The sequence below is a fragment of the Heliangelus exortis genome, chromosome 5, assembly GCF_036169615.1.
Source record: "Heliangelus exortis chromosome 5, bHelExo1.hap1, whole genome shotgun sequence".
Lineage (NCBI taxonomy): Eukaryota > Metazoa > Chordata > Aves > Apodiformes > Trochilidae > Heliangelus > Heliangelus exortis.
The window spans coordinates 20,201,923-20,215,699 of NC_092426.1; the positions used below are offsets into that span (position 1 = coordinate 20,201,923).

General features: G+C 35.4%; 1 protein-coding gene across 4 annotated transcripts in view; it reads left to right on the top strand.

The window, feature by feature from the left end:
• Nucleotides 1-13,777, top strand: part of CEP128 (centrosomal protein 128) — a 118,139-nt gene that overhangs the window by 89,314 nt on the left and 15,048 nt on the right. For 3 of the 4 annotated variants that reach the window (XM_071745836.1, XM_071745835.1, XM_071745837.1), the window contains exons 21-23: nucleotides 5,423-5,500; nucleotides 6,171-6,284; nucleotides 10,932-11,040. In XM_071745836.1, coding sequence (XP_071601937.1) covers nucleotides 5,423-5,500; nucleotides 6,171-6,284; nucleotides 10,932-11,040 — 301 coding nt within the window. The remainder of the gene's footprint in view (nucleotides 1-5,422; nucleotides 5,501-6,170; nucleotides 6,285-10,931; nucleotides 11,041-13,777) is intronic. The other variant, XM_071745838.1, reaches the window with a different exon arrangement.

Sequence of the window (13,777 nt, forward strand, 5' to 3'; positions counted from 1 at the left end):
AAACATCAAAGTGTTTGTATGAAGTCATGGAAAATGAATGATAATTTGTATTATCTTTCTCTGTGAAAACATAGAACTCCTCTTTTCAAAGTAAATAATCTTTATTTTGAAACCAGAAATATTAATAGTTCTCACTATGAAAGAGACTGCAGTTAAGTAAAATACCATTAATACTGCTTCAGTCAGTGCAATTGGTGTTCCTCCCTCTTATCGGTACCATCAGTGCACTCGAGCAGTACCTTCTGTTCCCTGTTAAGTAAGGATCAGGCAGATGGGATTGGTCTCTATAGGATTATTTGTATGCATGATGGCTGACAGCTTTCCAGTTTCTAGGTAAAAAGTTATCAGTACTTAGTGGCCCTCTGGATCAGATGCTTCCGACATCCTTTTTTGCATTTTATCTGTGTGGCTAAATCCATCTCTTTTAATAGAATAGAGTGTGGTCATTAATGATACAAATATGGCATTTGTTCCACCTTGAGGAGATTGCTGTGCATTTCCTTAAATTAACAGCCCAGTTCTGTGGGCAAGCTAAAAGCTTTTTAATAACCTTTCCATCTCATTCTTCAATGTTTTTTTTTTTTTTTTTTTTTTTGTTTCTGCTTTCTTTTTTGAATTTCCCCTAAAGAACCTGGTTGGTTTATGTTTTTGTTTTTATTTGCGCATCACTGCCATTCTTTTCATTGTTTTTATAAAAAAGGCACATATTTATGTCCCTGAAAATATTAGCATGTGAGTTATCCAACTCAAGTCACTTCACAAGCAGTTTGAGAAGACTGTGGGAATTTTAGAATATAAAAGGAAGTACTGTTGTTAAGACCAAAGGTCAATCTAGCCCAACTATAGACATTGCAACAATGGCAGAAATAAAATGCTTAAGGAAGAGCATTGAACAGGGCTGACATACATCTTGTTTCCCACTCATTCATTCTTTAATGCTCAGAGACTTCTGGACCTAGATGTAGTTTCTACAAATTTGGAAGCATTCCATGGTATTTCTCATTCATGAACTTGCTGTGTTTTCTTCTTAAATCCATAGAAACTTTCTATCTTTCTGAGACTTCTGATTTTATGCGAATTTCTCCTCTCAGGCATCTGCTTCCTTTCTGAAGATTCCTGTTGTTTCAATGTTTCAAGTCATTGTATTTAATCATTCCTCACATGGAAACAGCATTCCTTGGCTTTGATCATCCTTGTTGTTCTTCTCTTTCCTCTCCCTAATTTAGTACTGAAATAGAGGTCCACAGCTGCACTCAGTATTCAAGATGCTGGCATACTGTAGATTCATACTTGGGAATAATTATGTTCTGACTTTTTTTTCCATTCCTGATTATGTGAAGGGGTGACTTTTTTTTTTCTTATTGATGCTGAACACTGTTACGAAGTTCTTGGAAATGTATATTGTTACCCCATGGTCTACTTCCTGAGCAGTAGTGGTTAGCTTAGAGCTCATCATTTTGTGCATGAAGTTAGGTTTAAATTTTAAGACTCTAAAAGTACTTTCAGAAATCCAGGTGGCCTATCTCACACTTTATCCATATGATTCTTGATGAAACCAGAAAACCAAGGACTGAGTCTACAGATAACCCAAAGACTTCTGCTTTCAAAATCACATTTAATAATGTAACTCATGAGCACTAGCTGAGGCACAGGTAATGGGTAGTTTGCTTCTCCATGTCAAAGTTCATGAAATAAAGGGGATGTATTAAGGAGAGATTGAGGAAAACAGATGATGAGCATTTTTCTTAACTTCATTTACAGACAGTGTTGACATGAAGTCTTGGCATTGGAATTAAGAGAAAGAATTGAAAAATGGAATGGCTCAAGGCAAGGGCTTACACTTAGGGCCTGTGTTGCTTTTATGTTGAGAACAGATCACAGGTCTTCTTTATTAAAATGGGGACAAAAGCAGAAATCTTTGTAGATGGAAAAAACTGGCCTAAAATAAATATACTTTATAAAATACTGAGGAGCCACTACATTAAGTGACATCCTGTGTCCTAGGCAATTCTTTTTCAACTCTGTGCAACATCTCAAACGTAAACTTTTTTCTTCATAGGCAAAATATTTTAGCTAAATGTGTTAGGTAGTGTATACCTTAAGTTTAAAATGTTTATGGTTTAATTTGGTGCTGAACCATGAAGAGAGATTTGGGTTATTTTCTGTGAGGAAGGATTTTATTTCTGAAGTACCTCTTCAGAATTGTTTAAAGTAAAAAATGTTCTGGATGTTCATCCATCAGATCTGTGTGATACTAGGATGACAGCTGAATATTAGGATTCAGTATTTTCTTTCCTGTACAGTTAAGCTTGGATTGCTTAGGGTCTGTTGTCTCTCATATATTTCCCAGCCTTATAAACACACGTGTAGACCGCTAAGAGGGGCTGCTCCAGGAATATGGAACAGACATTTCATCTCATCATAAATTAATGAAGTGGAAAATCAGTGCTTTGATGAACATAAGGTGATTGCAAATGAAGCATGAAATATGAATGAATACTGCTTTACTGTCAGAAAAGTGAAACGGTTGATTCTTATAAGAGGGAAACATTAGACATTGGTAGATAGCTCTAGGCAATCTTACTTTGAAGTGGAGGTGTATTAAAAAAAAAAAATTGGTATTTTATAGCTATAAAAACATTTCTACACTATAATCTGTGAATAATACTTTAAAAACAATATGTAGGCCTCCTGCTTGATTGCATCCTGAAAATATGAAGAAGAATACATTTTATACATTCATTATTAATATAGCACTGCAGGTCCTGTAGTTCTTTTCTGGCAAAGAGACAGGTATGTTACAAGAAAAGTATATTTTTCTCTGAATAAAATCTTCTTTTCAGTAAAAAAAAAATGTTTGCAAATTATATTACACATTAAAATACCAGATTTCTTATTAAGGTAGTACAATGCATTTTAATTTTGGTTCAAACATGGCTAGTGAAGTATGAAGTCCACTTCCTTTCTCAAACAGGCGAGGAAGAAAAAAGTACTGTGCTTTCTTGGTAGATGAAATAACCTTTATTAATTCTGACTGAGTTTTGCAAAACTGATTTACCCTGCTTTATTCAGTGGAAGTCATCACAAGCAGGCACCTTTTTTTCTTCCAGGCTTTTTCTACCATTTGCCATGGTCAGCTGTCAACATGACAATTAAGGACTTCTTGGTACTGAGTATCCTCAGTGCTGCCTGTTTCAGGAACTGATTTACGTACCTTTCAGACAGAACCTTATAGAATTAGTCGTGTGTACATCCTGTGCTTTTAAAGCATTAACCTTTTTTAATCTAACAAAATTAGTGTATTAGTGGAAAAAAAGAAGCAAAAGCAATCCTTTTAGGTTCATATCTAAATTATCTCCACCTTATTCCCCATCTCTTTTTTATTTTTTTTCTTGCTAAAGGACTGTAGAATCTTTGTTTTCCTGTTTAATTTTTGATAGTTCTTCCCCTGTTTCTTTAAATTTAAAATACCCTTCATTGCTTGTCAATCCTTTTTCCTCATTTTCTATGCTTCTGACTCTTTCTATTGTTCTTTAAGCCACAGTTCGTCCAGTCCTCTTGTAAAATTGTTTCCCCTTAACTGTGATGGTGGAGTTGTTTTTGTTCTGGCACCTTTAACTGCAATGTATTCTTGTTCTCTTCTGCACTGTGTGAAGAGTAGAAATAATCCTGGAAAAAAAAAAGGGCCATCTTTGTGAATACCTGAAAATTTTTAACCTCCTCTGTCTTTCATTCCTACTGCAGAATATAGCATTTGGGATAAGAAAACCCTTTTCTAACTAACATACACTCTAAGGGTATAAATTCATTCCTAGAGCGTGGGAGTTATTGTTTGAACCTCATTAGTCTTAGAGCCCTAATATCTGGAAAACCGATTTAACCAGGTGGTTGTTTTATGGAAATGAATCCTAATTTCACTGGCACATTAATTAATTATGAATATTACAATTGTTATCTAAGATTCATGCACGAGTGTCTATTTTGCTGTTATTTGTCCCACTTCAGTTTTTTAGTAACTTTTTATGTGTTAGCTAGAGAAATTTACTTATGAGCTGTGCTTTTAAAGGATCACTCTCTTCCCTAAAAATCACCTTACATGGCTAGATAATTTCTTATAACAATGAAGTCTGTAGACAGTTCCTTCATTATTTCACAGGTAAAATCTTTTCATTGCTTGGTAATACTGATGCTGTTACATACTTTGTTATACCCAGAATTTTGACTCACTGGGTTGCTTTTGAAGATTGTCCAGGAGCTTTGTGTGATGCATAACCAGCTGTTTTGTGTAGCCTGCACTTGTGCTGAGAGGTTCCCACTGATTTTTCTTAACCTGGTGTAAGTTGAAGTCTCAGTTTCTTCAGGTCTTAAGTCTGGGATGTAAATGTGATGTTTTTCATGTTGGTCAGATTGAGACTTTTCAAGAGTAGCAATAGAGCTTTGTAGTTAAGGGCAAGTTAATTCAGTTTGCACAGGTTTTACAGTGTAATGATATTTGACTTCAGGTTGATGAACAGTGTTTGTTATATAGATCTTTGCTTTAAAGTGTCAGGGCAGTAATATGGTTAAAGAAGACCATTATTGGTAGATTGCATACCCGATTAACTCAACCTTATCCAAATATGTGTGATTTATAGAACTGTGGAGGAAATAGCAGCTGTTGTTCAGAAAGTGCAGTGTTGTTTCTACTTGCTTTTCAGCAAATAATAAAAGAGCAGTCTCTGGTTCAAACCTCTGGGAAGCTCTAGAGGCATCTGGCTTACAGGGCATGACTACTCTTTACATGACCAACCAACTTCACCTGTGCATAAAACTTGAAACATGATACTGATTTTCTTCAGTTCTGTGCATCTTGCTACAGACTAGATTTTTTTGTGTCACTAATGTGGAGGTGAAATCTTGTTGAGTCTAACCCTAATTCCCCCTAGAGTGGTGATCTGTCTTTCAACAGTAAATATCCTGTGTCTAAATCAAAAATATAAAAGTTGAATGTTTTCTATCTAACTCAGTGCTAACAACACATATTTCTATTTTTGCATTTGAAAAAGAAAAAAAAAAAGAGGATGTGTTTTTACCATGTGAACTACAAAGATATAGATTTATATTTTTGTTGAAAGTACTTTACTCCCTGAGGTGCAATACAAGAACATTTCATTCTGAAGGCTACATAAACTCCAAGATTGTGAATAAGTATTGTTCTGCTCAATAAGCTAGTAACTATTCATGGAGATTCAAATTAAGAAAAATGTGCTTTGTGTTTTATTTTGTCTTTTATCCTTAACAGCCTGTTTACTGGTGACCTGTTTAATTTACAGACACATACATACTTACAGACCTGTTTTCATAGATGCAATATGCTTTAAGTGCCTGAGATGGCTGAAATTATTAATTTTTTAATGTTTTATCTTGTGTTCTGTTCTTTTAGAGTACTCGAGTAGCTTTAGACCATCTGGAGTCTGTTCCTGAGAAGCTGAGCCTATTAGAAGATTTCAAAGATGCTGGGGTGAGAATGATTTCATTTTACTCTTCCAATAGTTCTAAAATATTTTGCTTAATTAATATCCTCTCCATATGTATGGTTAAATAGGTTAATAAGATATTTAAAATTGCATATGTACGTATTATGTATAGAGAAGCATGTGTACATTTGTTTTCATGTTTATATAGTTTTTTTGATGTTATTAATTTAGTCCTAATAGCAACACTGTAGTAGTGTAAGCAAACATTTCTAACTGGGCATAATACAGTCACAGAATCATTTTGGTTGGAAAAGATCCTTAAGGATAAGCTGTCTGGGAGTTGCATTCATTCACAACTCATTAGCTTGCTCAGTGAGAAGAGTTATTTTTTTCTTATTTGAAAATACTATTTATTTCATATTCTTAGAACACTTTTTTTTTTCAAGTGCTTGTTTCTACACTATTGTAATTAATTTTCTACCATTACAGAATTCCTTTGCTAGAAGATATCATAATACCAAATTTTGCTAAAGAATTACAATTAACCATTCATTGGTTGAAGAAGAGGCTGTTCACATTTTAACCTATTTTCTTTTCAATATTAATTTTCTATACAGGACATTATGCTTTCATTAGACCACTGTATTTCAACCTCTGACATTTAGTAATTAATTCACATTATGAAATAATTTAGATATTTTTATGAATTTCTAGGAGTCACATTGCCGAAGGGAGATGATTGAGGAAAGGTATACGAAATATAAAGGAATAGTGAATTCTCTACAGCAACAGCTGGAAGATTCAAAACAAAGAGTCCAACAATTCAAGGTATGTGTGCTCCACTTATGTTTTCCAGTTAGTTTCGGTAAGCAGGGTAAGCTTTTTTGATGTATTAGTATTAATGATTTATTAACTCAGTATAAACACAGGCTAAAATCACATATGAATGTTTCTGTTTTATGTAGCTGCCATGGCTGATGTAAAATTTGAGGACTGAATTGTCTACTTTATAAAGTATGATGGATCCCTTCAAAAAAATTTTAAAATTTCACAGAGAAGTGTCACTGTGTCTTACTGCTCTCATCTGTTTATCTGCTTTGTGAAATTGTTGTTTTTTAATCGTTTTATTCAATTTTCCCTTGATCTTTAATGTAAAAGATAAATATAGGAACCTATTTCCTCCATTAAAACAATGATTATTTTGTAGATCATGTATAGTGATTTTGCTGATCTTTGTATTCTTTACAAAAGGTATTGTATAATGTCAATTTCATACATAAGTGAAATCCAAGGAAACTGAGGGGAAGTGATTTGTTAATGGTTATACAGCAGACTGATAGCAGGGCTAAACATAATTTCTTAATTCCCTGTGGCCCGAACCCAGTGCTCTTGTTTAGAAACATTGCCTATAGTGAGTTCACCTTTCCAATTGTTAACATACTCTTTCTCATACATCTTTTCATGATATTAGCTTGTTCATTGTTATATAACTTCTCACTGCTTGTCATTCTGATAGCTTACTTCAGCAGAACTGCAATTTCCTGTAGATTTGGTTAAAATAAAAGATAAAAACTGAAGAATCATGCTAGTATTTCTGCTACTTATCAAAATCAAATCAAGATTCATTGGTAATTAATTTTAGCAGGGTCTCTAAGCAGTTGAGCTCAAAATCTTGGTCCACATACCACATATCAAAAAACTTTAACCTGTTTCTATTACCCACTTCCTTCATAGCAGTCTTCCTTCTGTAAAATAAGAACATACTTACCAGTAGGTCTTTAAAAAAGTAGAAAAGGTGAAATAAATACATAGTATTTTAGCTTAGTAAGTTGCCATTTTAAGAAGTTATTAAGCTACTTGAAAAAGCTATCTTTCTCTCCTCTAAAGAAGAATTGAAAGGCAAAACCAGGGCAGATTCATTTTCATCATTTGCTTCTGATAATCTTCAGTTTCTTGAATTTCTCTTACCCCCCAGGGATCAGTGTTGGGCCCAGTTCTATTTAATATCTTTATTGACGATTTAGATGAGGGGATTGAGTCCATCATCAGCAAGTTTGCAGATGACACGAAGCTGGGGGGGAGTGTGGATCAGCTGGAAGGCAGGGGGGCTCTGCAGAGGGACCTGGACAGACTGGAGAGTTGGGCTCATTCCAACGGGATGAGGTTCAACACGGCCAAGTGCCGGGTCCTGCACTTTGGCCACAACAACCCCATGCAGTGCTACAGACTGGGCACGCTCTCTCTGTTGGAGAGCAGCCAGACAGAGAGGGATCTGGGAGTCTGGATTGACAGGAAGCTGAACATGAGCCAGCAGTGTGCCCAGGTAGCCAAGAAGGCCAATGGCATCCTGGCCTGTATCAGGAACAGCGTGGCCAGCAGGTCCAAGGAAGTGATTCTGCCCCTGTACTCAGCACTGGTGAGGCCTCACCTCGAGTCCTGTGTCCAGTTCTGGGCCCCTCAGTTCAGGAAGGATATCGAGGTCCTGGAGCAGGTCCTGGAGCAAAGGAGGGCAACCAGGCTGGTGAAGGGACTCCAGCACAGAACCTATGAGGAGAGGCTGAGGGAGCTGGGGCTGTTCAGCCTGGAGAAGAGGAGGCTCAGAGGAGACCTCATCACTCTCTACAACTACCTGAGGTTGTAGAGGAGGTTGTAGGAGGTTGTAGCCAGGTGGGGGTTGGTCTCTTTTCCCAGGCAACCCTCAGCAAGACAAGAGGGCACCAGGGGAGGTTTAGGTTGGACATTAGAAAGAATTTCTTTACTGAGAGGGTGATCAAGCATTGGAATGGGCTGCCCCAGGAAGTGGTGGATTCTCCGTCCCTGGAGATATTTAAAAAGAGACTGGATGTGGCACTCAGTGCCATGGTCTGGTAACCGCAGTGGTAGTGGATCAAGGGTTGGACTTGATGATCTCTGAGGTCCCTTCCAACCCAGCCAATTCTATGATTCTATGATTCTATAACAGTTACTAAATCAGCAGCAATTGAAATTTGGAAATAATTGAAAAGCTAAGTGGAATGTGATCAGCTGGCAGTAGAACTTTTAATGTTACACCAAGCTGACTGAGTTTACTGAGCCTGAATGATTTAAAATCTAAATTCAGAATCCACTACAAAGCTGACTTCAAAACAGTATTTCCTGCTTCCTTAGACTACAGGGAGCATTTAAAGGCTTTTATTTAGTCAGGTCTCATTGGTTTTTGTATGACAGAAAGTTTTCTGCTGTCACGGCTGTAACAAATTGAACAGAATGTGCAAAAACAAGTAACAGACGGGTGCTAATCTGATTTCAGTGACCAGGCTAGCTTAGTCTGGGGAAAAAAAAACCCTTTTTAATGCTTGCCTTTCTTACCCAACCTTGGAACTGACTGAAATGCATTGCAGGGGTTTTTTTTGGGTTGGGTTGGGTTTTTTTTTTTACTGTTTGTCAGTTTGTAGTCTCTAAAATTGAGAAATTGTTGGAGGAGCGAAGGCTTGAGGGCGTCAAAATTTTTTTTTTCTGATAGTTCTGATTTGTGCTGTGCTATAGTAGTAAGGTAGTGCTTCTAGTATACAAAATAGGTATTTGGTAGATTTAAATAAGATTTTAAATAAGAGACTTCTTGTAAAATTTTTATATTGACCATTTTAGATGAAAGTACTTGTGGAATTAATCTTTCTCCTCTGTTATGATCTTTGTTCTAGCCTTTCTTGTAATACACTTCTTTCAGTTTGTTTCCCAACATTAAACTCAGATAGACATTATCTAATACTATCTCCCAGCCTCTTCTAATTTTAAAGAGTAAAAATAAAACTGAAGTTGAACGTTCCCCTGAAAGTACTTATTTTTCTACCTTTGTTATGATTTCATTTGTCCCTACTCAATCTTCCCACTCCTCTGTAGTCTTACCAGATGGCTGTAAATCACCTGTTACTTAGAAGCCCAGGCAAATCATAATTGATATTTGTATGTGTTAAAATGTAAGATTTAAATAAAGGAGACCAGAGGCTGGCAGAATACCATCAGGTACAACACTCATAATTTTTTAACTCAGAAAGGGTGGAGTGATTGTAAAGAAGAAATTGGGGGAAAAGAAGGTAAATACAACATTTAAAAATAATGTAATACAGAATACTAAATGAAGCATAATCAAGAGAGAAATCTAGAGCAAACTAAAATGCTGATTCTTAGTTGCAAGTATTCTAGCAAAGTCTTGCTATGACTAGCAGACCAACTACTCAAACACACAATGCAGATGTAATTGTAAATGAAGGACATGAGAAAAGGCACATTCTCTAAGTTAGAAATTCTGTAATGAGAAAGCCATTTTATATTGCAGATGCTGGTAGCAGTACCATGCTTGATTAAAAGCTCTGTTCAAAGATGGCGTTTCTGGAAGCAGAATTAAAAGACAATATTTTTTTTGTTCTTTAAAAGTTGTTATTGTGCTATGTACACTCTAGGTATAAGTGTCTCATCAGCACATAAGGGGATTAATATGTATAATTCCCATGAATCTTAATAGGAGTAAATTCCTCTTCAGTGATGGGACACAATCTCATTGTATCTCTAAATTAATGGAGACTTTTATTTTGCATTCTGTTTAAATTTCAAATCTTAGTGTCAACATGAATGATAGATTTCAAGATGTTTTAATAAAATTCCCTGAGGTGTTCATGAGAAGAATTCAGTTGTAAAATTGCGTGTTTTAGAAGAATGCACAAATGCATCCATTCATTTCTTCAAGAAAATGAGTAATTTGGTTACCAAACCAAGCTTTTAGTCACATTTTGGAAGGTGGTGCAACTGAGGACTACTTGCTTCAGTGCTAAAGATTTATAGAGATTTTGTTTGAAAGGCCATTTTAAAAATTATTTTCTTTTTTTAGTTTATATCCCAAATGACTTTACTTACCAAAAAGATATGCTCTATGGGTCTAGCCATAAATTGTATCTCAGACTTCATGTAATGGTTTAACAAAAAAAAATGGTAAGGCAACTTCAGGTATTTTGATATGAGAAATCAATAAAGTCTGAGTTTCTTCATTGTCAGGGAAAATTGATTTAATTTTTATTAGTACTTAAGTGTGGAACCTCAGTGAATTACTATGGATTGTTCATTGATAAGAAATTCATCATTCACTGCTGTCTGTCCTGCCACTATGCTTTTTCCTGAGCTGTGGATGTAATGTAAACAGGAAAGTTGGTATTTTTACAGCTTATTGTAGTGACAAAACCCTGCAGTACTCCCAATGCATTTCTTATGGCAAAGAAGTGTTTTTGCAGAGAGTTTTTTAGTGATTAAATGAGTATGAAATTCATAAACAAATTAATTTGAACCTAACTGCAATACTGAGAATTCTGAGAATTCAAATCACTGTTTTCCAGCATGTGTGAAATCACAGCATATGCCTTTATGTGTGTTAGTGTATGCTTTTTGTTTAATTTTACAACTGCTTGATATTAATAAAGAAAAATAATTTTTCTTTGGCTGCCATAGGAGATGAAAATGAATGCTGAAATTTCTGATACAGAAGTGGCTGCTCCCTCTTCTAGCTGGCAAACTCAAAACAGCTTTTTGTCCAGCTCACTGCTCTCAGATGCAGGTTGTAAGTATTGTTTCACATAAAAAATCTACAGGCAATGTATTTTCTTATTTTAAAGCTGTTACACTTGAAAGAGTAAGACTTTTTTAAAAAAAAAAAAAAAAAAAAGGCTAGGATCATCTTAAGAGTCCTTCTGTGATTTAGCTTTAGTTATTGGATGGGTGCCTTTGTCTAGGAAGTACTTCATTACATCCCCACTGATAGTTGTTTTTTTAACTGGTATGTAAAATATATTTTATTTGTCATTCAAACCTATACCAAAATTGGGGATGCACTTGGATTCTGAATCTCTGCATGAAGAATCATACCTATGGAATTTGTGCATGTTTTCAGAGAACAGAGGCACATTGCCAGCCAAGGATTTTTTCCAGATCTTTCATATGTAGTAGTTTGTCTCGTGCTTATGTAGCAGTTTAACAGTGAAAGATGAATTCAATAATTCTGCATCTTCTTAAATGGTTGTTTTTAACTATTCCTTCTATTCCATAGTGTATTGATAACTTGTGGTCATGAAATATCAGGGGATCTCAATAGGATATACTGGAAACTTATCTGATACAGACACTTTGCATGAGTGTCAAAGCTATCTTAGAAGAAGGTTTTTAAGAGTTTTTTTGAGCACATCAGCACATGGATATCAGAAAACTTTTCTTCAGAAGGATATCACCTTTCATTTCTTTTCAATATTGCCAGTTTGTGTACCAGGAACCTATTCAGTAAGTTGTATTCTATGTAATGAAAAGTCCTATTTTAGGCTTCATTGCACTTTCAAACCTTTGTATCTTAGTGTGTGTGCTGTATTGCTCACCAGTAAGTCCAGATTTGATCTGGTAAAGTTAAAGATAATTGGTTTCTTTTCCTTTCAGAATCTGTGGGTTATCATTAGTATCTTTTGCAGAGCATATTGAATAGCTAGAGTGAGAAGAAAAAATGAAAGCAAATACCTCTCTTTACTTTAGAAACAGTTTTCCCTGATTTTTGACTCTGACAGGCGTTAATGAATGTGGTATTAATTTGTTACTTTGATTAATTTCTCCTAACCCTTAGTGCTGATATGTTCTTTATGCTTAATAAGTAAGAGAGCAAGAATCAGGTGCCCATTGATGATGCCTGATGTCATTTCAGGTGTTGTATATTTCTAGCTGTCAGGAAGGCACAGGTTTCCCATAGGTCCCATCACATCTTTCCTAGCCCTTTGTGGATGTCTATGGTAGCTTATGACATGAGGGTACTTGAATTACTCCATAGGCTTAGTAACTGAATGTTTTACCCTTATGCTGAGCATGATCTCTGCCAGTCAAATGTGTATATTGAAGTTGTTGCTAATAGGTCTTGAGGACAGTGAAAATTCTGCAGTGGTAGTGACATTAATGAGCTTTTCTTGTAATTGCAGTGAGTGGCAAATGATAAAATCAGCTCCTTCAGCCGTGTTAGTTACATAAATGACATGACTGATACATGAAGTATCAGTAACAACATTAATTCGTTATAATTTGAGACTCAAATAAGAAAGCATAATTTGAAGTCTTTTTCTCCTAAACCTCCTGCAGCTTTTGATAAATCTACCTATAAATTACCTAACCTATTTCCTGTGATTAATTTATCTCCTCAGTTCTTCAGAAGGAGAAGAATGGATCTTTAGTGGTTTTTTTTTCATATACCTTTTGGAGCAGTTTACAAGCTTTTGTGATTTAATGCTTCCGGTCTCCATATTTCTTAAATTCATGAAACCTTACAGATTATAGAGTCAATAGAAGCTCCCTTCCTAGTGTGGGTCTTTTTTAACTTAAGAGAACACCATGGAGGAGAGCAGACATGTCTTATATACTTTTATTTATATATCTGGGAGGAGAAACCTGAAACTGAAGTTTGGAATCGTTTGAAGAAACAGGGATAAAAAGTATGAAAATAAAAATAAGGGAACAACAATCTGCTACCATGTATATATTTAGTAAAAAGTTGCAAATGCAGCTGGCAGTCAAAAGGAAAAGCAGTTAACACAGATACTCCATTTTATGTCTGGTCTTCATGTTTCTGGAATATTTTTTACAGTTATAACAGTTTTTCATAACAAACTATTTTAAAGATGTTGTGGGAATAAGTTTTTATTCCTATACCCATTTTCTTAGAAAGGAAGATATTTAACTGGAAAATAATTTATACAAGGAAGTTTTCATAGCACATGATTTGCATCCATTATTAGACCAAATTGGTTGGTCTAAAAAGTCACTACTAGTTGTTATCTAAAGAATAATCCTCAGAAGTTGTTTTTCATGGCCACTGTATTTTTATTAATTTCTGTATTACAAAGGTCCATAGAGTTACACATGCTTTGCATTAGCTTTGTGATTTGGGTCCTGCCTTTCTCTTTGTACAGTTCAACACTTCAAGGATTTAACCTGGATGGTTTCCCAGACACCATATGGCTTTCAGGCTTTCTGTTGTTGGGAATTTTTGTTCCGGGGCTTCATAAGCTGTGACTTTACGGAGAAGAAAATAGCCACCAGTTTTTCCAGCTTCTGTAGCTGAGTCAGTTTTCTCTGACCCTTAGGCTCTGGTGATACAGAACACTCCTGTGTCAGCATGGTATAGTAGTAGGAATGATATCGTGATTGAGTAAAAACAATTTGTCCTGGACGTTGATTTTATTGTTGCAACAATTAACTTCTGCAGTGTTTGCTGATGACTCTTTATCCCTCTCTTTATACTTTTTCATAAGTTTTTAAGACAGTCTTAAGAC